Genomic DNA, 25,305 nt, shown 5'->3' with positions numbered 1-25,305 from the left:
CCTTTCATCTGTTTTAATTTTTAACAAATGAAGGAAACTATTCATTGAAGTCATCGAGGGACATTGGAACGTACACCAAGATAATAAATTGGGATCCAATAATTTTTTAATTTTCCCCATATAAGCCGCATTTCTGTCGTGGTTTCCATTTCTCGCAGTGAGGGGCATTGGGAAGCACACCAAGATAATAAATTGGAATCAAATAAATTTTGAAAATTTAGTTTCCATTGTATAGGCCGCGCTTCCCGCTTTCTGTAGGGATTTCCATTTCTTGCAGCGAGGGGTGTTGGGGGTGCACATCGAGATAATAAATTGCAATCAATGGGGCCCCCCCTCCCGGAAAAAATTTGAAATGATGGGCCTGTCCTGCATTATATTGTAGTAGCTACAGCAATGGCTAATCAAATTTCAACTTCTTTTTTCTTGATATATGTGATTGTAGATTCATTGATGCCATAATAACAGGAACTTCTTCAATGAAGCTAAATATTGTTAATCTCCTCACTTTCAGAAACGTTTAAATAACAGTCTTTTGGAAATATTTCCAGATGCACTTGAGAAAAACTTTAGGAGGAATTTTTAAAATGTTTATTTAACATGCGCAATTTATATTTTGTTCCAATAAAAGAATTATATAGCACTGCTACAATAGATTTTGAATAATAGAATTTGGCCACAAGTATGAAATCCGTGAATACTGAGGCCTGACTGTAATTAAACTGATGCTGGGGGAAAAGAGAGAAAAGTATATTTTTTACTGCGTGTTTTACAGACATTAAAATTTCCCTTTTTCGATTTTGAACTACTTAAAATTTTCATATTTTTTACAATTATTGTTTTCAAAATAAATATAGACACATGCCTCATCACTGAGAACCACAAGCTCTAAAATTGTGATTTAAAAGCATAAATGTTGCAGTGCAAATTTCGATAAATATTAATTCCAAGAATTTTTTAATCTCTTCAATGACATAGTGATGTTTGTTTCGTGTGTTTGAAATCAATTGATTTTTTTTGTGAGTGGCACCTCATTGTCCTACACATTCAAAAGTAATGTTTCATCGTTATCTTTTAAAAATACATAAAAACTTTTTGTGATTACTTAATTTTTTTCCCCCTCTTCAAATGAAAATGATAGTTTATATTTCTTTGTTATTCGTGTTTAGCCGAGAGATTATATAGAAGTGAAAGATGTTCAACTGCATAGCTCAAAGTGCAATCCAGAGAAACCAACGCTTGCTCTTCACCCACAACAGAAAGGCAATAGAGGAATATATGTTCTTGACTCATCTGATGGCAGACTTGCAAGCTTGAAAAGGTACTTGTTTTTTACAAACATGCATTTTTAATATTATTTTTTGAGTTATTATCATTTGTCAATTTTGAGGAAATTAAAGGGAAGTTTTTTATTCATCAGATAGATTATATCGGTAAAATATGTGATATTTTTAGGAAATTTAAATTTCCTATGTCATCTTTGCCAATCGCTAAGGGAACTTTGTTATCCAAATTAAGCTGTCCCAACTCCGAAGCGGAGACCAGAGAAATGGAAAAATTTCCATATAGAAATGTGATAGGATGTTTATTGTATATCGCTGGTCGCACTAGGCCAGATATCAGTTTCACCGTTAATATCCTCTCACAATTTCAAGAAAATCCCGGATTGGCGCATTGGAACTGTCTAATGAAGTTATTAGGTTATGTGGAAAATACAAAGTATTTGAAAATTGATTTGTCTAACATAGAAAATTTTAGTATCACATGTTACAGCGATTCCGACTTTCCAGCTAACAGAGACGATCGTGTTTCCATGGGCGGTATTATTTTGTTATTGGGTTGTGTACCTATGATGTGGAGGACATTTAAACAAAAATGTGCGTCTCTTTCAACTATAGAAGCTGAGTACGTCACCTTGACTGAAGCTGCGAAGAAACTTATGTGGATTGCTCAAATAATAAATGAATGTAATGATCTGAATTTATTTAAACTTCCCTCGAATTACAAAAATGAACTCTTGTGCGATAATCAAGCAGCGATTGATTTTTCAAATTCTTCCATTGAAAATAATAGAACTAAGCACATAGATATAAAATATCATTTTTTAAGAAATCTTGTGTATGAACGAAAATTCAATTTACATCACATTAATAGTAAAAATAATCTTTTTACGAAACCTTTATGTAAATATGAATTTAAAAAATTTGTTGATAAAATTTTCATGAAAGTTTAAATATTATGTTTAAAAGAATGATCATTAAAATTTTCGTAGTTTTTTTTTTTGTATATATCAATTTTTTATACAATTTTGCTTTGAATATGTTGAATTTGATGTTAAAAAAAAGGATAATCTTGTATTACGATTATGAAAATTTTATTTATTTATTTATTTTTTTCATGATCATGTGAGGGAGGGCAATTGTTAGGCAGAAATGCTGATTTTTCTTTTCCCATGATCACGCATCCTATGTTGATCCGCTCGCGTCGAGCGATAAAGATTTTTTTCCCTTCCTTTTTTTTCCTTCTCTGATACTGATGTTATCTTCACTTTTGAATATGGCACCGAGTAAACCTGTTTTCATTGGTTGTTTTGTTCGTAGTGCCAGATGGGCGGATTACTGACTGTGTATATATATATATAGACTGAATGATGTGTATTTGTATCTTATCTTTTCACTTGCCTTGAATAAAACCGGCTTTGATGCCGATAGTTTATTTTTAACTTGGCCAGACTCGCAATTTTTCAATCTTAAATTTGATGACTGAACAAGAGTAAACAAATACAGTAATAGGTTAAGAAATTGAGGCTGCCCGCTTCAAGCAATTTATTATGCTGAACATATATAATTGCCAAAACCTGCAATTTCTTCACTTGGATCTTGTTGTTTTTTCAAAAGAAATAGGTTATTTTTGGTTATTGTTCATCGATTTCAAAACTACTTTCGATTATACTGTTGCTTGTTTTCCTATATAAACTCCTCTCGAATGGTATTTGCGAGAAGGTTTAGCTGATGCTTTCAAGAATACGAAAAATGAGGCAATAAATTTTGGTCTTGTCTACTAAAATTCCCATGAAACTCAGTTTGAAACTGAAATCATCAGTTTCCATTTAATCTAATTTGATTAAAATATTGATTCAAATATTTTTAAATATGGTCACTTATTCAAAATGTTGTGTATAGAACATGATATAAGACATCTAATCAGTTTTTTAACTTTCAATTTTAATTGAATTGATCAAGTCGATCAACTCAAATAAAATTTTTAACTGTGATTAACAATTGATCAATTACCCGACCCGATAAATCAGATCAGTCCTAGTTACAAATAGTTTACATATTCTCATCATCCTAATTTTAACTATTTTATTTGTTTTGAGTTGGCAAGACAAATTATTTTTGAATTTTCAATTTCATTCTGAACAAAAAAAAAACCACATTCTACTTTTATTTGCTCTAAAGTTTGATTTTCCATTTCTCAAGGCGGTTGGCAAAAATTACTAAAGACGTGACAGGTAATCCGAACCATAAGGATCCAGAGAAAGATAATTTTTTTCTGAATTGCAGTATGTATACTTTTACTATAAAATTTATTTCAATCCGATACAGTAACCCTTCGTGGTACTATTAGAGAAAGAAAAAGCATGATATGCTGAAAGAGCAATATAACTGACGACTTTATCTGAGATCCAATGTTAGTTGAATTTTTAGCAGTGGTTCTAATAAAAGGCACAAAATATCTGAGTGTGTGTTATAATGATGGGCTGCTGTATAAAAATATAGCATATGTATTTATCTAAGTAAAGCTTTGATACCAAAAAATTATACTAATGCTACATGCATCATGTTACTCAATAAATGGCTTTAAGTACCTCATACCATTTAATTGCGTAAAACTTTGCTTACTTTCTAAGTTTAAACAGTTTTTTGAAGAAAAGGTTCGTATATTGTGTGTTCATGCAGGTCGAGGGAAATTGGGAATTGTCAGGAAATTTAATTATGGTAAGAAAATGTCAAAAAATCTCATATTTATTATAAAACCTGGAAATTTAAGACAATAAAAAAGGTAAAGATAAAACTGTTAAATGCTGAAAATCAATGTTGAGTCACAAAATTGAAATAAATATACTGTAGAACTTCTCCATAAGGGACACCTTGAGACCAAAATGTTTATCCACTAATGGAAGTATCTGTTATATTTAGCAAAATAGATTGAGGCCATGTTTCACAGACTTCAGAAGTATCCATTAACAGGAGGTGTCCTTAGTTTATATTAGTTAGGTTCTTTTGGTTGTGAAAAAAAGGTTTTGAAATCGTGACTGAAAACGTTACTACGTAGAATTTTTTGAAAATTTAAACTGGAAAATTCAGAAAGAATTTCATTCATTTAAAACGAGTATGAACCTGGTGAAAAATAATTCTATAAACTAAAGTAAGAAACTACTATTACTCAACTGTACATGCACCTCAGACACACAAATTTCTAACGAATCAGTATGTGCAGGAATGTGTGTTCTGTGTGTAAGTGTGACCCGAACATATTTATGTTGTTAGAGTTACGCTAAAGTAAGAAACTGCAAGACAAACAAAATTTTTTATTAGTATTAATATCACTTGGAAACATATGATCACGTGTTGATAAATATTATAATCACCATGAGATCACATGGTCTGTGTTGGTGATTACAAAGAATTGTCAATATATAGAACAAAATACACAAAACATAAATAATACACAAGTGTGGCTTGATGGACTATTGATTAAGGTAGAGTGAACAGGAAAAAAAATTAAAAATGAAACTTCATAATTTATTTGAATTTATCACCTTTCATTGTTGATTGTGATTGAATAATTTTGTTTTTAGTTACATTTTACTAATTATGTAAAAACAGTTTGGGATTTTTTTCTTTCTTTTTTCTTGGGATAAGTTCTTTCAACATTTTTTTCATGAATTATTTAGCAATTTAGGCATGTATCAATCGAATAATTAATCTGTAGAGTTTGTATTTTAACAGATGTAATTGGCACCTCCTCACAAGAAGACAATGATAGATCAGTTGCTGGACCATCTTCTGGTATGTTTCTCCCATGTTTTATCAGTACCTGTTGTAAATGATGTAGGTTTTATTATTATCGTTAGCAGCATTAACATTATTGCAGTTTTTGACCTGTTATCTATTTACATTATTATACTTAAAAAAAAGCACAGCAATTATTTTGCACATCTTTGTTCATCAGTGATAATTTTAAACTAAATGTGTTGATAGTTGGAAAGCATATGTAAAATTTAAAAAAAAAACAAATTGTTTGGAATTTATTTTTATCATTAGTTTCTAATTTACTCTTACTTTTCTTCAAAGGAGGCAAGCAACAGCACTTCCAAGACCATGTTCCTGAAAGCTCTGGTATAGTGTCCAAGATTCACCATCCTAAACCCATTTTAAACGAAGGTGTTTCTACTAAAGATCATGATGATGGTATGCAGAATTCTTGTGCTGATTCCTCTAATCAAAGAACTAGCTTCCATCAGACACATGTAGTGAATTTCCAATCAGAAACTGCGCTTCAAACAAATAACTTTCCCAAAAATTCAAATACAGAAAAAAACGATGTGACACCTAAAAACCCTGCAACAATTAGTATAGATACTTCAACATCATCATCTGATGACCATCAGAATGTAAGTAAATTACAGAAACAAACACTATTCCATGATCCTGGAACATCAAGCTCATCAAAGATATCTGTATCAACAGCATCAGTTCCTCAAGTTACTGCAGCTTGTATGCCTAGCCATGTTTCCCCAAGCACTAGAAAAGATGGTATGGCATCAAATTTCATATACCTCAATAAATAATAACTCTTCCCTAATTTTCTCCATGACAACTTTTTCTCCTCCTATTTTTTTAAACAAAGGTATTTTCTTTAACTGTTCTTATTCCATATCAGCTGTTACCTTTTTTTTCCTCGCTATTGGTCATTAATCTTGTATGATCTTCATTGCAAATATATTGAAAAAAGGTAAAACATTATTCATTTGATAAAACATTGGAGCATAAGATTTGAAATTGATATTTTTTGCATTGTTCTAACCCATTTAGTAATCTCAATTGTGAATGCTGGAATCGAGCCTGGGCACAGTACGCAGGAATTTGGAGGTGATCTCATATTGAGAATATTTTGCTTAATATAAGCAATTATTTAATTATACAATCAATGTGTGTTTGTCATAATGACCCCCACCCTCGTTCCATAAAAAATCGACATTATATTGAATGCATGAAAAAAAGCTTTGTAAAAGAATTCATATTTGGGCAGAATAAAAAATTATATTATTCATTTTTTGTTACGATGCAAGCAGTTGGAATGGAAATGCATCAGGTTAGAAAAAGTAATAAAATTGTAATTATTTATTACATGCATGCACGTATGTACCAAATTCCTCAGTATGAAGAGTCCAGGTCAAACCCAATTTTAGCAAATAAATATCACAGGTTTTGTAAAAAAAAAGGTGGGACAGAGCCGAGTTCCAATGTTTTATTGGATTAAATGGTCTTGGTAGATCATTATATTGGATGAAAAATAACATGGAATGAATAAGAAAAAAAAATTGAGACTTATCATACCGGTCATTACAATGGATTAGTCGCAATAATGCATGGTCGTTATAGCAATCGCTGACTGTATAAATAACAGAATAAATTTGAAAAGAATAAAAATTATTTATTTCATTAATGTGAGTATTTGATTTTAAAAGATTTTATTATGATGATTCTGATGTAGTATTTTCATTTTTTTCCTATGGTCATGTTTTTATACTTTTATTGCTCTTGTGTCTTACAGGTTCTTATCGAGAAATAAACAAAAGAATTCAACCTCCTGTTACAAACGGTAATTACCAAACTCATTTGTTCAAGCATCGAGTTTTTGTCTATCTTGTTGCAATTCTATCCGTATTTCACAGATGGTCAAAAACAAGCAAATTCCAGGATTCCTTTCATCTTGACAAATGAAGAAAATACAAATGCAAGATGCAAAAAATTATTTACTTAAAAAAATAAAGTCTAGGATGTTTAATGTTCTTCATAGTTGAATGCTCAAGTATATAATAAGTTAATTTTTTTTCCCTGTAAATAATAAATTTTTTTTTTTGAGCTGATAAGTTTTTCCATAGTTAATGACACGTATTAAAAGCTGGAAAAATCATTTGAAAAAATTTGTTTCAAATCATACTGTTTATGCTGGCCTTATTGAAGACGTGCAAAGCCTCAAAAACCTCACATAAAATAAAGGTATCGAAGTAATGTTACTTTCTATAACTCCTTCCTTTGGGATTCAAACTATGAGAAAAAAATTCAAACTGCAAACTTCAAGGTAAAAGAAAATGAAATGTGAAAACAAAATATTTGAAATAAAAAAAAAAAAAACGAAATCACAGCCACACATGCTCTGCAACAAACAAAGAGTTGTTGTCGTTAATTGGGACGTCTACCAGTAAATTCAGAGTATAAAATGGAAAGAATATGACCACACCTCATATGCGAAGGCAATTCTGAATATTTATCTTCAAACTGGCTGCGGTAATGAATGTTTAAAAAACCTGTTACACATACGAGAAGCTACGCATTTAGAAGTTAATATTTTTGTAGATAACTTATCTCATTATTATATGGAAGCTCCAGCAGCTAATATTGACTTAAAAGTTAATTTTCAGCCGTTTGGACTGCACTTGTCAATAATTTTTTTCTGTTGTGTTTCCTCAAAAAATGTTTAATAAGTAGGCTCTAGGCTGTGTAACCTATGCGGACTCAAGGAGCACAGAATCAGTGGTGAAAGAAAAAAATAATTACAAACATTCCAAAAAAAGTTATGCGAAATTTTAAACTAAGAGCGCTCAGGACTGAATGATTAGCAGAGAAAACCATTATTTTTTATGTATTTCATCAGGCTGGGAACACAGCAGGGAGTTGTCAGGATTATTTTACTGGTGCGGCTTATACACTAGAGGTGCAATAAAACTGTCCCTCATGGGTAATAATAATTAACAATAAGAAAACGCTCCTGAATTTATCATCGCCCATTCGCTCCCTATTCATTGCATCTTCCCTGAAACTATGCAGTTGATCCAATAATGACTCATAAAGATTTGCACATTTTTAACTTCACGTCCCTTATTCTGTAGAACTTGGCTTACTCGTGATGCTTGGGTCTCACCTGGACACAGGCCGATGACTTCATGACAATTAGATCTGTTTACAATTTCTGAGAGTTTGCATGCAAATTGGTAGGCAGGTATTTTTAGCTAGGTAGAGAGGCCTTGGAAAAATCAATTTGCCCAATGGCCCTATGATGCTAAGAAGGCCCAAGCTTACTTTATGGAAATTGCATGAAATCTCATTCCAGAATCTCTGCATTAGCGTGATCTCTATTTTGCAGTATTATTAGTTTTTTGCATTTGTGCCATTCGTTTGATGAAGGGGTCTTCAACTATACAATCAGTTGGAAATTCTAGGATTTTTTTGCCCTTTTTCTGCACTGGAAAAAAATTCTGCCTTAAAAAAAACATTTTGGTAACTTTTTGTGATGCCCCATTTTTTTTCTGATGCCCTGAGCATGTTCTTATTTTGCTTAATGGTTAATCCGGCCCTAGATGATTGGTATTTTCCCTAAGGGAAAGATGAAACAGGCCAGTGGGACATGGAAGTGGTTATAAGCATAAAGGATGTTTAACATACAGAACACTATTCTTTTCCCCTTTTCGAAAAGGTTTGATAAGATAAAAAAGTGTGGGAAACATGGGCATAGTCTTTTTTTTTCCAGAAATATTAGACACTTATATTTCATTAATTTTTTTGGAGAGTTGACCTCATTCCATCTACAATCAGTGATTTTTTTCAACTCAACCCAATTTGTTTTAGAGTGTAAAGTGGAATTCTCAAGACAAATTTTTAAATTACGTTCTATGATCATAATCCTGATTTTTTTTTATTATTGTTGTTATTTGGAGTTGAATTTTTGATTGTCCTGCCTGGAGGGCAACGTTTAATTTTTTTGGTGCAATTGCAAGTTTTGATAAATATTGTATTATAGATTTTAAGTTATGTTTCGATTTGCTGTTGGCTTATTCTGATTTTTACTTTCAAAGCTCCATCATCATCATCTGTATCATTTCAATCTGCTGGGGCAGTGCCATCAACAAGCCAGCAGCCAACTCAAAGCAAACAGAACCACATCCCAAGTAATGTACCTTAAAAAATGAATTTTCGGGTCTGAGATATGGACTGGTATTTGAAATATGTATTTAAAAGGAATTTATTTCATTATACATAAGTTTTGAGTCTCATTTCTTCCATGTTTATTATTAGTATATAGAAATACTGTAGTATCTTTTCTTCCTTAATTAACTAGAACTCATACCAAAACAATGGCCCTTTGTCTAAGAAAGTCTATTTCAATTTTCCCAGTTAATTTTGTCTTTTTAATGTTGATATGCAGATATTCTTCTGCGACCTACCCAATTCCAAGGCTTTGGACCACCAGCAAAGTACAGTATATTTGGTCATCCCCAGCCGCCTCCTGAGATTCCACCTGAAGACGTAGTAGAGGAGTGGTGGAAGAATATCCAGACTGTGACTGGTATTTCTTTATTAATTTGTTTTCCTTTGTCATTGATTACATTTTTTTCAATCTAATTTAATTACGATGAAATCAATTGCTTATATATATGTTACGGTCTAAGCCCAAAGTCAAATATGTTTGTGAAGTGGTCACCACCTACCAATGTCTGGCCACTTCATGAAGATGCTAGACTTCAGACATATAGACATATAGTCAGTCACAAAAGTGTACATGCAGCCATTCTCCAGAATTGATAACATCTTCATTAAAAAAAACTGGTATAATGTAGTGGTGTAGTCTTGAAATGTGCCACTGTGGTGGTTGAGTGGTCATAGTGACAGACTCGCATCATGAGGATCCAGGTTCAAACATCGCCATCGCTACAGTGGTTGTTGACAGAAGTTATTTTTCTGTGGTTCCTAAGTTTGAAGCATGAATGTGAGCCTTTAAAAAGTTCTCTCATAGAACAACAGGCTTACAATATTACAATTATTCAATCATGGAAATTCACTCATAATTAGAAAAATTGATGGCAAAGGACACCACCACATATAACAAGCATTACACTGCAACAAACTTCACGTTAGGTTCACAATAAATATATGCACATTCCAACATGTACCAATTCATTAAAATTCTGCAGAGGAATGGGGACTAGGTACATGTGTGGTTTAATATTAGTCTTGAAAGACAATTTTGCTGAAACTAAATGGTGCCAGTAATGATTAGAATATTAGGATTTTTTGAAGGGTGTGTATATACACTTTCGTGACTGACTGTACAGTCAAATCCTGTATTAACAAATACTCTTATAGCAAAGCTCTTGTGTTAAAGAATACTTTCTAATCCCCCAGATAAGTTCACTTGAGAGCAATGCAAGAACCAGGAATTTCTTTATAACGAAATTTCATTTTAATAAAGTGATTTCTCCAATCTCTTGGTGTTTGTTATTGCGGGATTCGACTGTCTATTCAAAAGTATTATACATATGGCACAAAACAAAACTAATTAGGTGTGATAATGTACTATATTTTACTCAGTAATTTTTTCTTTTTCTCCCAGAAACTTTAGGTCACTCCAATGTGAAACCCATGAAATTAGTTGACATCTCAAATCATTCTGTTCCATACAAGTTCAGAGTGATTGCAGCTGCTTTAAAAGTGAAGCCAGAAACAGTGTCGATTAGGAAGCTTATTCGTTTGTATTGTCCTCATTGTCATCACCTGTGAGTAACTTCTTAAATCAGTAAAAATACATTCTTCTGCGTATTCACATTTATTAATTAAGATTTTGAAAATAATGTTGAACAATTCAGGCACATTATTGCATTGGTGTCGATGCTTCCAAATTTTTGTCTATTTATAGAAAAATCCCTAAAAAATTCTTATTGTGCTTCTTTCTTAAATGAAAAATCCCTAAAAAAAGAACTCTTTCAGTCCTTGCAATCCCAAGTTGACCTGTTACCTAAGGAAAAATGTGGGAATTGGGATTTCTAATTATGTGTACAATATTCATATTTATAGTCATAATTTTCTTTCATAAATTGGCAAACGAATTTTCAGCCTTTATTTCAGGGAAAGAAAAAATTCAAATAGGCTTCTTTGAGAATACTGTAAATAGGGGACATTTTTACTTTTTTTAAAAATCGGAGTGGCAAAAAAAATATAAACATCCTGGACAAACATGTGATATGGTCACCTTATGCAGTCCAAGAAATTCTCCCAGTTTTCCCTTTCATTTGTATGACATGTTTTCTTCCATGCAAAATATTTCATCACATTATAAAGATTTTTTGAGCCTGGGAATTGGCACCTATTATTGTAACAAAGAGGTTTTTTAATTATTTTCAGTCAAGACTTCACCGCTGTGATGGGATTGCCTATAATTATCGTATTTTCCTGTGTGTGATCTACAGATTAATACGTTAAAATACCATTAGTGCGTTACACGCAGCTTTCTGTTTCTGAGAGAGGTTTGAGAAGAAATAATTGTTTTAAAAACTAATTTGTTAAAAATAACTTTTTAACAGATCGCTTGACACACCTTCTATTCCCTTTCCAGGGTTTCTCAAAGTGTGTGTCACAGCACCTAGGGGCATAGCTAACCTGTGTCAGTGGTGTCGCAGCAAGCTGAATATATCAGTTTGTGTGGCAATTTATTCTCTGGGTGGTTCTTTTTGTAAGTGAAAATATCTATTTAACTATTCTAGGGTGCTGCAGGTGGCAAAAGTTTAAGAACCCATGCCCTTAAGATTTCATTATTGATAAGTAAAATGTTTATATTCAGATCATAGGCTATTGCTGACTACATGCAGGTAATTACAGTAGTTCGTATGAAATTTTTCAGAAGTATTTTTTCATTTACAAATGAAATCATCCTTATTATATTGTAATGAAATTTTAATCCTGAGAATGCTTGCCACTTGTTAAAAACGAAACGTCAAAAGGGAAAAAACTTTCAAACATTACAGCCTAATATCCTAAAAACAATATATTGTTCCTTAACATTTTCATTGTTTGATATTTTACTTCACATGCATGCATATATCTTTGCTCATCACTTCACATCACAAAAATATTTTCTTTGAATTAGAACCGAGGATGCTGACCCTCAAGCCGAAGTCCTTGAGGAAAGAAACGGTGTGCCTTTATACAAATGTCCCAAAAGTCCTCATATATCACAGTCAGGTAAGTTGACTTATGTCGTTTTTTTTTTCTTGCATTAGGTGTAAACAGTCGATGCTCTTTATTATAATGACCCCCATGGCTCCATGGAAAATAAACGTTATATTTGATGGCCATTTTGTATCAAAAGTTTTTAAATTATTATTATTATTATTAAATAAGAATGTTGAAAATTTAATTTAATTGTTGGAATACAATAGGTGAAGCACAGTTGGAGACAGATTTTTTTTTTCACTTTGTTTGCAAAAAATGAGATGAGTGTGGATGTTGTAATGGATAGAATGATATTTTCAGGTCCTTATATTAGATTAAAAATTACATGGCATGAATAGGGCAAAATTTGAGACTTATCATACTGCTCATTATTTATCCAGGAGTGGTATGGAGGAACAGCAATTCAGTATCAAATTGTAAATCCTGATCTACTAAATTGTTAAAAAAAAGTTTCAGAATTTTCTGAATGTCTGCCAAATATTAGTGAGTCGCATAATTTCCCTGCTGACTGAGCGAAGAGTACCGTCTCATCAACCTTACAGAACCTCTTTCATCCAGATCAAACATAGACAGAGTATATGCTCTGTACGGTTCATAATAGCAAAGATTTCCTTCAGAGGTAAAAATTCAAATTCTGAACAGTGTTTAAATGTCAAATTTTATTAACAAATTTTATTTGACATTGCTGAGAAAATTTTTCACAGGTTTTTTGCATGATCAAGTCGAAATATGGTGAGAGAGCAATAGGTCGAACTGGTGTTTATGAGCGAGATCAATAATTTAGAAATGGCTGACAGGGTATTGAGGTGTCTATATGAGAGATAATGTCTGTGGGTGGCCTTAGACATCCACCAAAAATGTACATATCTCCATCTTTAAAGAAATTATAGAAAATCACTGATGATAAACTGTTGTAGAAATTGTAGGTGTTTTGCTAGCACAATGGTTCTTAACCAGGGGTGCAAAGGAACATTTTTAGGATTAGGAGATGGAAAGAAATTGTAACATTTTGACTGATTATCCAGGGAAATTTTTTGTAATGATGAAATAAATCAATTTTTTTTAATTCTTTGAAAATATATGAATCATACCAACATTTCTACATTTAGTTTTTCAAGTTTTCACACACACACACACGTTTCGGCATTTATTTTTTAGAAATTCTGCAGTGATGTGCACAAGGTGCACATATGGTTAAGTAGTGGTAGTAATTGTTTTTCTCTAAACTACATTTATATAGGGTAAATGTTGCTTTTATCTTATCAACCGTCCGTCGTAGAGGTATGATTCCAATTTAAAAAATGCTCAACAGGCATTCAAAAATTACACTGTACCAGTTTTGAGAGTGAAAATACAGTGTGTAACAAAATTTAAAAAAATCTAAATTTTTGTGGTTCCCCTGTGCTCCAACTTCCAATTAGAAAGTTGTTGCCTCTGTCTCTCCTGGTGTCAACAAAAACAATTTCATGTTTCTAAGTGCAATATTCAGAGATATTCAAATTTGAAAAATAGAGGAAATTGGGGAAAGAATAGTGTCAATTGCCAAATGTGGGTAAAATGGTTTTTGCATATTTAACGCTGTTTCCTTCCTTCCCCCCCCCCCTCCCAAATTTCCTCCTTTTTTTGAATTTGAATATCTCTGAATATTGTACTGAGAAACTGGTGGGTTTTTTTTTTTTTTTTTTTTTTTTTTTTTTGCATCAGCAGAGACAGGACAACCACTGGAACTGTATAAAAATTTAGATTTTTTTTATTTTGTTACATACTGTATTTTCACTCTCTGGTACAGGATAATTTTTGAGTACCTATTGAGTATTTTTTAAATTGGAACCATACCTCTACGATGGATGGTTGGTGAGATAAAGCCCATGTATAGCCCATGCTAGCACTTACAGGACACCTTGTATATAAAAAAGAGAGAGATATCAAATATGGTTTTATATGCAAGGTATCGGTTCATCTCTGTGTTGAATTGCACAATGTATGAGACAAAGTTATTTTGGTGTTTTGTGTAAATTTTGGTCATAGGCTCCCAGAAAATTTCTTTTATGCCCCACAAGTGACAGTTTTGTTTATGAATGTAAATATAAATTGTTTCTTTCATAATTATACTCTATTCCAGGTCAACCTTTCTCACCACAGATGATGTATACATATTTGATAACATTTACATTACACGACGGATCAAAGGTCAATATTGACGCATTTTTGTGGAAAGAAAATGCAGTAAGAAATTGAGCTCAAATATTTGTGCTACTTCATTCCATTCTTCATAGCAGCTGCACCTTTTTGTCTCCTGAATGCTTAGGCCTTCTTTTTAAAATTTATTTATCAAATTTGCTGATTTATTCTATGTTCCTAGAACAGCTGGGCAATCCCCGGGAAGTTGGTAGTTTTAGTATAGGTTTATAACCACTGCTTTATAATAAAGAATATAGTTTCTCAAAATGTATTATGTATGATTTACACTATCCTGTTGATATAGTTGATCAAGTTATTTGTTAATAACAATTTATAAATGTTCAGCTGCTTGCTTGGAAATGAAAAAAATTGTCAGATAAGAATAAACACTCTTTATTATAACTTTATTTTTAGTTGTCCATAATAAGTGACATCTGTTGTAATAGGATCAATGAGTTTCTGCTATAGGTGAACTGAATTCTTATAACTATAAATTAGTAAAATTCCCTTTACGGATCAAGCTGATTCCCTTGTTAATATGTGGGGGATCACGTTATAAACAAAAAAAATCCCATGTTATGATATTGATCCATTCTGTACTAACAAAGGTTTCAACAACTTTGAATTCAGAAAAGAAAAAATTCAACTGCGCTTGCGGGGAAATATACTTGACAAAACTGATAACAATACCCAAATGATAACATTATCTGTAATTCTAATGAGAGGTGTCTATTGTATATGCTTGCTGGATAAATTTAACAGAAAACAATACCTGCATAATAGAAAAAAATTAAACGCTATGTGAAAAAAACTAAATGAATTTTTAATGCTCACACCAAAACCAAATGAACAGAATTTTAATTCAACTAAATAAATAGACAGTTTCACACGATTGCGATAAATTTTAAAACTCACTCGGAATTCTGAAGGAACCAGATTATCTATGGCCAGATTTTTGAATGTCAACCTTATTTATATTAATATTTATTCATTTTGCTACTTTGTTATTTTTTATGTTTTGTAAACACAATATTATATAACTGATGATGATGTTTTCATTTAACATGTATTTCCAGCTCAACTTTTTCCATGGCATTACTCCAGAACAAGCACTTTCAGATGATGTGTCCGCAGACTCAGTGCTTTCGATGTTGTGGAAAGTTTGTCCAAATGCTAGACCTTCGGGATCTCTCGGATTATTGGGCACGTCTGAAAGTGGCGGGTTTTCATTGTATCCTATGCTAGACTGTTGCATCAAATCATATACTGCAGGTGGCATGACGAGGTACCAGATGTTTGATACAGGAGTGCTACAAGCCAATGCTTCGTGACATCCACTGTTCTAGAGTTATACTATAAACTACTAGTTTATTATGTCTATACTTTTTTGTTTTGATTCGTTTTTTCTGTTGAACTTCCAAAATGTTTACACATCTATATTTTTTTAAAAAATCAGTAATGTTTCTTCTAATCATTTGATTGAAAACATACTCGTGTGTTCCGCCGCTTCAACTCTTCTATTTCAAAAATAGGTCGTTTTTATTCCAATCTGTATGCATCTACAAAAAATTGTACGCTCTTTTTATTGTCATTTTCAGTTTGAATTTTTTTCTTGCAAATAAAACTGGATATCTTTTGTAACTTGGTTGAAATTTATGCATTTTTTTCATGTTTATTTTTTAATCCAAGGATATTCATTCAAGTTTTCTTGTGTGTGTATTATTTCAATGAAGAGAAAAAGTCATCTCTGCCCTCACAGAGATTAATTTTTCTTTCCTATAACATCAGTATCTCTTCACACAACTTTTCCGTATAAATTGTACTACTCAGCTTGATTATACTGACAGTACACAGTACTCCAACCTATGTAGCTTCTGTTGTTGTAGACGCATTTCATTGAAACTTGCTTTATTCATTATTTGGACCATGAAAAAATATAACTGCAATAAAAAATGCCACTTTTTCACCTGGTGGTCCAAAATTTAACTTTTTTTCATTTCATCTTTCTCTTTGCCATGGTCTATATATCTTATGTACCATTTCATCAAAATACCTCCATCAGAATGGGGCTACATATGTCTAAGTATTGTTGGTTTTACTTATAATCACCCTGTAGATGCTGCATAAGTGTAGGCAAAATAGTAGGTGTTCCAAGAAATATAAATTATATAGTTTCTGTCTCGCTTGTTTAACCGGATAATCTCTTGACCAGCTTTCCTTTGATTAGACCATTTAAAAGAGGTCCTACCATACTTTCAAATATTGTTTGCTATACCAGTGTATGGGAAGTTGCTAATGTGGTTATTTAGGATATATTTTATAATATATATATACAGTGAAACTCCTCTAAGACGGCCACTCTCGACATTCCGCAAAAAGTAGCCATCTGCGGAGATGACTGCCAAATAGAGGTTGTATGACAAGAAAAACACATTTTCAGGGCAGGTAAAATAATGGTTCTCAATGTCACAAAAAAATCTTATGCCCAAAAAATAGATACACGTTCAGTTAAACCTTGCTACAACAATACTTGATACAATGATAAATCCCTCCACAACTGTATTTTTTCAAATCTTGTTTGGAATAACCTGTAATCTGTAGTGTTAAACTTCTCTTGATACAACTATATCCTTTACAATGATAAACCTCTCTATAACAATATGTTTTTAGAAGAATTTTGACACCGCTACGTTTATTATTATTATATATTTTTTACTTCATCTTACATGTTTCAGTTATTCCAAGGATGCCTAATAATATCGGTATTGGACATATATAGTAACCGCCTAATCATCAAAAGTGCTCGGTATTGCTACACTTTTTGTGTGATAAACTAAAATGTATTGCGATAAATCCCTTTACAGGGGCATCTATATAACAATACGTCTAACAATTTCTTTTATGAGCTAATCAATTTAAATATTTTGCAGCAAGTAAATAATCAAAGGCACATTTTTTGGTGATACTAAGAATGTCAATTTAGAAAAGTTGCCAACGTATAAATTTGATGACGTGTGATGATAATATTGCCTCTCCATATAATGGTAATCCCTCTACAACAATATTTTTTCTTGGCCCAGTATCGTTATGTGTATCGAGGTTTCACTGTACTTTATGCAGCACTTGAAATAACAAATCATTCGATCAATTTCTTTATCTATATTATCTCGGAGATCTGTTTTATAGCAAGTGCTGCGCATGTTCTTTTCTTTATATTTCTTTTACTCCCTCACTGTTATTCTACGGAATCTCTGCATGCTAAAATGGGAAGAAATTATCCACAAAGCCAGAAACCTATTTAGTAAAAGTTCTAGGTTATTTGTCTGGTTTACCCTCTCAGCCTGGAAGCAAATTTTTAAACTGTCTCATCAACTTGCAGAAACCATGTAGCATTAGCCTTTGTCATCCTATTTATAAATGTTTCCAACCCAATTGTGTGACACGTGAACAGAAAATTCTATTGATCTAATAAGGCATTCATGCTAATGTATAAAGATTATAAGGTTATACAAAGAGAACTGCCAGCTCTGAATTCATTGGGAAGATAAAAACTCTCAAAAACTTTTTTTAAACTCTTATCTATAAGGAAGTGACTACGGAATAGAGGTGATTTTTGTATTATATCTATGGAGCCTATTGTTCATTGTGGGAAAAACTGACCAGGGAATAGAGGTAGCTGCCTAAGGAAGTTTTACTGTATATATGTGGGGCACATAGGAGAGTCCCTTTATCCTGGAACAACTCGCAATCCATTGATCTTAAAAGTAAGCATAAAAATCAATGCTGCTCAAAATCTAAGAAATGCATTATGCTATTTTGGATCTGAATAACTCTATATTTTGTAGCACTTGAATGATTAGTTTTTGTTATGAAAAAGTAACAGACTATGCAATATTATTAACTCTTTTATTTCTCAAAGTTATTAATTTTTCTCCTTGAAATGTTTTATTACTTAAGTCGTGATCATTTGTTGATGTTATTTTGGTGCTGCAAATAAAAGTCACCACATGTTTTAAGCCTTGTGTATAATATGAATTGTTAATCACCTTTTGTCTCTCTCCTAGTATATTTTTCTTCTTTTATAATAAATCACGATTTTCTCAAAATGAAGTGCTTTTGAAACATACTTTTATATATATATATATATATATATAAATAAAGAAATGTGCCCAAATTAGAAAATAAATAAAAAATTATTCAAATTTATTTTCTCATTTGAAAATAAATGGCCTCCGTTAATATCTTACGATTCCAAGTTGTCTTTGTAAATCTGTAAATAAAACTTTTTTTGCAATGTTTATGTTTCTATTTATTGGTCCCCAGTCACTCGTTCAAGTGTTTCAAATGTTCTGCATGAGAATTTTAAATGTACATGCCTTCACAATGTGAGTTATTTCATCAATGGATTTTTCATTTTGTTTCTATACGTATGCAATTGATTAGAAAGATAAGTGTTTTCAATATCCTTCTCTGTTTGGATTCAGGAAATGCACTAGTTTAATGCAGTGGTGTCAGGGCCGTCTTAAGAGTGTCATGGGCCAACTGGGCTGGAGGCCCTACCTGGCAAATCCTAGAAAATTTCGATCAGATCTCATTTTTGTGAGTTGCCCGGGTGGGCCCATGCGTTAAGACGGCACTGAGTGGTGTCTAACTTTATGCCATAGCAGGATTGTCTACTAATTCACAAAACACCAACTCTGGCCATATCACTATACTGCAATTTTGCTGCCATTGACGAGTTAGGTTGGAAAAAACGAAAAGCTGTGCAACTCACAAAGTTATGAAGCAGCCATATTTGACAATTTGGCCATTTGAGCCAACCCTACTAGCACCCAAGTGGAGTGGGGTTAAGATGCTCATCTACCACAGTGTTAGGTCCACATGCTGTTAGGTCCTAGGTTCGAACTGGGGGAAGAATATACATATTTTCCCTAACGAGCTTGAGGCGACCACCAGTAGATGCTGTCATAGAGAGAGCCCAACAAATTATTGGAGGTGAATGAATATTCGCTGTCTAGACCAGCGGTTCTCAACCCTGGGTACGTGAAAGGTCAATAAAATCTATAACAGAGGGGTTGAGTCAGACCGCACCCAACCTATAATCCGGATTCGCGCAATCCTTCCTCTCGGCTCACTTTTCTTCGGCGTTTTAGATTTGATTGTTGCCGCATGCCGGGCTGTACATAAAAACGAAGAATGAATTAATTCGTGTTGTGTTTAACTTTCGTTGTGGGTGTTTGTTACTCCCACAATTTTCTACGTCAATTTTTCTACCAACCATCTGCTACTCACGTGATTTACGCTACGGATAAAAACGAGTGGCTAAAAACTGGATCTGTGTGGAAGCAGAAGTTGACTAAAACACCAAAATGAAGTACCATGCACCTGTAAACGTGAAAACATTTTTTGAATCTGCCAAAAGCGATTCTGTCAAAACTACAGAGATCTCCTACTACATTAGCTCTCGTATTGCGAGACGAGGAAAATAATCACACCATTGGTGAAAATTTAATTTCACCTTGCATCGAAGATGCTGTCAGATACATGCTTGCAGAGGAAAGTGCTCATATAATGAGTTTAATACCTCTGTCAAATAATACGGTGTCTCAAAGAATATAGGACATGTCAGACGATGTTGAGAGCCATAAGTCACGTCAAAGGTTGTGAATTTTTTTCTATCCAAGTTGACGAAAGTACCGACATATTGCGTAATATTCTGCGCTACTTGTAATTGCTAAGTACTTGAAAGAGAATTCAAAGAAAATCTTTTTGTCACCCATTGAAGGGGTCGTACGACTGTTAAAGACATTTGAAGCAATTGATCATTGTTTCGTTGAAAAAGGAATTTAATGGTCAAAATGCGTTGGACTCACCACAGAAAAATTCCGTACAAGTCCAGAGTAAAGATTGGGCGGTGCACGAAAAGGCCAGCTTGTGGGAACGGGGGAAAAAGATGTCTCCGTAAAGAAAATAAACGAATAAATATATACAGTCGGCCCCCCGTATTCGCGGTTTTTTTTCCTTCATTGGAAATCTTTTTTGGAAACACTCAGCAATCGTCATTCACGTGTTTTGTTTACAAAATTTGAGTTGTGCGTGTTTAGGGTGGCTCATTTTTCTAGTGCTACTGATAATGCTTCGGAAAGGCAAAAAAAAGTGAAAGGTTTACAAGAAAAATTGGGTATACATTGAGTATGCTTAGCGAAAGTAAGTCAATTGCTGCTGCTGTGGCCCGATATTACGGAATCAACGAATCTACGGTGAGATATATCAAAGAAAAAGGAATCTATGAAATTCGTTCAGCCGTGGCTGTAGCTGCACCTGTGGCAGCGAAAACTTTGCATCGCCTAAATCCATGTGTTTCTCGTACATAAAATGCTGGGTTTTTTTATGAGTACAAGAGTGCTACCAAAAAGGTATTTCAATTGATTGTAATATTATAAATTAAAAGGCGAAAAAATTTTACTCTTCTATAAAGAAAAGAGCTGGTGAAACGTCTATTTCATCAGAATTTTACGCAAGTAAAGGTTGGTTTCATAGGTCTAAGAAATGATTCAGATTATGCAATGTAAAAATCACTGGCGAAGAAGAAGAAGCCTCTGCGGACCAGGAGTCAGCTAGAAAATTTCCAAAGGGCCTATACTATGAAAGCACTTTTCCTGGATTGGTTTAAACGGTGTTTCGTTCCGAAAGTCAGGAGGTACCTTGACAGTGAAGACATGTCATTCAAAGTTCTTTTGATACTGGATAACAAGATGTCAATGCGTTCAAAGCTGATGGTGTGGAAGTCCTTTATATGCCTCCTAATCAACATTTATCATTCAGCCCCTTGATCAGGGGGTAAAGCGAACATTCAAGGCTCACTATACACGCCACTCAATGGAGATGATTGTGCACGCAATAGAAGATGCAAATGCATAAAATGTCTTGAAGGTATGGAAGAATTACACTATCACTAATGCCATTGCTGTGATAACTAGAGCCGTGGCAGCTCTTAAGTAGAAGACAAGTTCACCATGAGTAACATAGCGCGGAAGGGCTTCGCAAGTTCAAATCAGCAATAGATTATTTTCATGTCATAGATCCCTCTATTTTACGTTCTTCACATGTAGAAAAATCAGTAGAGGAAGCCTTGTCAACATATTCCAACATGCTTGATGATATGAAGAAGAAACATCAAACAGAAATCACAATGTCCTTTCAGAAAGCATCGCCAACAACTGCTGCACCGTCTTTTACGTTCCTCTTGTACCTCTGCGTCACCCTGCTCTTCTCATGATGTTCAATAAACGAGATAAACAAAAACCCTATGGTTTCGGTTATTCGCGGTCACCCCAGGAACGTAACCCCCGCGAATACGGGGGGGGGGGCGACTGTACACATATTTTTTGCATAGAAAACACACTTCCAGCCAGGGCCAAAAACAGAGGGGGGAGGAACTGCCCCGGGCGGAAAAATTTAGGGGGTGGCAGTTTTACATGGTAACAAAGAACACAGTTACGAAATTATCGAATTTCAAAGTTGTGGGGGTGGCAAAAATCTTAGTTACGGCCCTGCTTCCAGCAACACGAATCACTTTTGACTTCCGGCGTCCCTGCCTTAATGTGTGAAAAGTAAGAAAATGTTTTGCCTTGAATCACAACATAAGCCTACCTAACAACTACAGTGCAGTTTCATTAATTTCAGGGCAGTTATTCGAATTCCCAAAAAAAAATTCATTACATGGGGGGGGGGGGGGGGAAATACAAACGCTTCAATAAACTGTCATCCAATTGCATAAATCTATTTGGTGAGACGAATCGTGTCCCTTCCCCAGTAGCTTACCAAGGCTCAAAATAATGCTACGGAGGATAGTTTGGGAACATCTATCCTAGTGAAATGAAGCAGAGCCGGACTAAAAGTGCTTACATAGTGAACCTCTTCTCGATTTATCGCGGCAGAGAAAAGATCGTGGAAATGTCCGGGTGGACCATAGTGCGCCCGCCTACCGGCTTTTACCGGGATAAACTGCTTTTACCTTAGGGTGGGAACATAGTGCACACGTGAGAAATTGAATTTTCTGGATGTTATGCCATTATTCTGATATTTGGAAAGAAAAGCGATTTGTCTCCTCCGGAATCGAACCCGGGTCCCCTTGCATACCGGACAAGTGCGCACGTGTTTCCGATTCTGGAAACCCGCGTCGTCTCCGATTTGTTAAAAACCCGAATTTCAACTTTTTTTTTACCTTGAAGTTTGAGTTTTTAAGCAATGGAAGTGGTACAATTCCAGAACATTTAAGCGGCCCGTGGCACATTTTCAGATCACTTAAATGACCTGGGACGCAGTTCCAGAACACTTGAGCGATCCGTGACACATTTAGAGATCTCTTGAGTGACATGTGACGTGGTTTTAGAGCACTTCAGTGGCCCCCAGTGTGGTTCTACATCACTCAAATTATTTAAGTGATCCACGCGGCATATAATTACGGATCAATTGAGTGATGCGTGGCACAGTTCCAGAGCACTTAAGCGGCTCGTTCACATTTCCAGAGCACTTAAGCGGCTCGTTCACATTTCCAGGGCACTTAAACGACCCGGACACATTTCCAGATCACTTGGATCCGCGAAACATTTAGAGATCACTGAAGTGGCTCTATAGGGCACTTATCAATAGGGGGGGGGGATGTTACTTCAAGTGCCCACGAACTATCGAAAGGTTTTTCTCGTTTTTAGCGCACTGAGTACGATGCCGTAAGAATATTTCATACTTTCATAAAGCGTGGTTGATGACGTAAGCATTATCCAAACCCCCCTCCCCCTTGCCATCAAAAGTCAGAAAATCGGAACCCCCCTCGCTATCGATGATGACGTAATACTTGAACGGCCCCTAAGCAGCGTTATTGTTTGGTTCTGCTATCTCACAGGCACAAGAAGAAAGGATATTTCGTGCAGCCCCTTTGCTGACCAAGGAGAAAGTTAACCATTTTTAAGTCCACATGAATTACTCATTGATATTCGTGAAACTTAATCTTTTCCATGACCGAAGCGGTAATGTCGTATTCCTCTTTCATTTTGGTTGAGTGAGTAATGGGTATCACCCCTTTAGGACCCCTTCTCTTCGCATTAGTCCACTGTAGTAGATGGTCTGCACAAGTTTTACACACTATGTGTGTGCAGTCTAAATTTTATCTTGGTCACATGGACGGAGATACGGGGATGGGGGCCATAGGGATATTGCCCCCCCCCCCCCGCGTCAAAGATGGAGTCGACTGATCTAATGTATAGGTGTGTATGAATTGACATCATCATCGTGCGTTCCCCCAGCAATAATGACCGTGTCCCTCCCAGACTTCCAAGTCTATCTCTTCCTATGCTTGGTCACAACCAAGCCTAATGCCAAAGTACCCAAGGTAAGCTCTTTTAACAAAATTGGTGGTATTTCGAATAGTTTACGAGAAAATGCGTTATCGATTATTTACAGGTCGAAGATGACATAATTTAGTAACAATATTTTAACACAATAAGTTAAGTACTATAAGAGCTCAAAAAAATTTTTTTTTTTTTTAATCTATAAATTTGTTAATATTGTAATTTTAATTCATATTTTAATAAATGTTGCATTACTTTAAATTCATACGGTTTTCACAATATGGCACGGCACTTCGTTTAAGGCGTCATAATTTTTGGATAACATCAGTGACGAATTATCGAGGCTTTACTGTACAATATTTCAAAGGAATATTTCACCTCGCAATTTTTTTCACATGTACAAATGTCCACTTGTATGCTATTCATGTGAAATCAGCGTTTTATTTCGGTGACTTCAGAACTTTTGGTGTGGCAGCATTCACTTCAAAACAGCGAAAACTAGGCTTTAAATTTTGTAACCAAAACCATGACATTTGAATTTGACCAACATTTATTTTTCAATACGCCCACACTAACTGACATACAAATCTTTCCGAACCTCTTCATAGGCCAATCTGGGCCCCTTTATCATTCTCACAATCAGCCATAGACTTAAGATATAAATAGACCGCGCACGCTATTCATAAAACTTGTCGAACGTGAAGAAAAGATGAGCAGTATTGTCGGGGAAAGAACAGGTTCTGCGCTATTACATTTGGCGCGTTTTCGCAGAAGCTAGGATGTTGCTGTAACGAAATTTGACTCAATTCGATCAAGTTGATGAAAACTTTCCTTCATTTTTTCAATGAATTTCACTCATTTTTATGTGAAATATTTAGGGAGTATCAGATTTGAAAAAATAAATTCTATAAAATAAACAAATATTGGAAAACGGAATTTATTTATTTTCCATTAAGTGATAATTCTTAATAATTTCTTAACACATGGGTTTTTAAATTTTAATTGAATATATAATATTTGAAGGAAGTGAATATAAACAGTATAAATTTCATGAAATAAATTTTTTTGGCACAGTTTTTAATAGCTTTCTAAATATCTATACACACACAGGAAACAAAATATTGTATACAACAAATATATAATGTTTATGTTACTGTAAATTTGATAAATCCGTAGTGCGCGTTATCTTCAGAAATTATGCATAATAGTTGGTAAATATATGCATAATTACCAATATTTTTAGTAAGTTTGATGAATTTCGTAGCATTTATCACTTTTTACGAATGAATCGAATAATTCTCAAAATGAAGTTAGTAAGTTTAATGAATATGGAAAAAATCCATGCTGAAATATCACTTTATTTCAACAACTTAGTTCTGTCCGTATGAGATGCGTGCACTACACATATTTCGCCATAAAAATTAAATTAATAATAAATGCGAAGATAGAGAGAGATTTTTTTTCATCGGCTTAGTTCATGT

At 33.9% G+C, this 25,305-nt stretch overlaps 1 protein-coding gene across 4 annotated transcripts in view; it reads left to right on the top strand.

Moving 5' to 3' along the window:
• Window positions 1-16,113, top strand: part of LOC149075207 (uncharacterized) — a 49,422-nt gene extending 33,309 nt beyond the window's left edge. Inside the window, exons 13-24 of one of the 4 annotated variants that reach the window (XM_089242488.1) lie at window positions 1,167-1,318; window positions 3,480-3,562; window positions 5,013-5,072; window positions 5,358-5,474; window positions 6,099-6,155; window positions 6,841-6,888; window positions 9,143-9,235; window positions 9,493-9,633; window positions 10,678-10,840; window positions 12,208-12,302; window positions 14,416-14,519; window positions 15,551-16,113. In XM_089242488.1, coding sequence (XP_089098614.1) covers window positions 1,167-1,318; window positions 3,480-3,562; window positions 5,013-5,072; window positions 5,358-5,474; window positions 6,099-6,155; window positions 6,841-6,888; window positions 9,143-9,235; window positions 9,493-9,633; window positions 10,678-10,840; window positions 12,208-12,302; window positions 14,416-14,519; window positions 15,551-15,805 — 1,368 coding nt within the window. In that variant the 3' untranslated portion in view covers window positions 15,806-16,113. Of the gene's footprint in view, window positions 1-1,166; window positions 1,319-3,479; window positions 3,563-5,012; window positions 5,073-5,357; window positions 5,820-6,098; window positions 6,156-6,840; window positions 6,889-9,142; window positions 9,236-9,492; window positions 9,634-10,677; window positions 10,841-12,207; window positions 12,303-14,415; window positions 14,520-15,550 lie in introns of all 4 variants that reach the window. The other 3 variants (XM_089242487.1, XM_089242490.1, XM_089242489.1) reach the window with 3 other exon arrangements.
• Window positions 16,114-25,305: the final 9,192 nt, after the last annotated feature.

Source organism: Pholcus phalangioides, unplaced genomic scaffold (genome assembly GCF_987345545.1).
Source record: "Pholcus phalangioides strain wild (caught in Gottingen) unplaced genomic scaffold, Ppha-v1.0 ptg000015l_1, whole genome shotgun sequence".
Classification (NCBI taxonomy): Eukaryota; Metazoa; Arthropoda; class Arachnida; order Araneae; family Pholcidae; genus Pholcus; species Pholcus phalangioides.
This window is presented reverse-complemented; position numbering and strand designations above follow the sequence as displayed.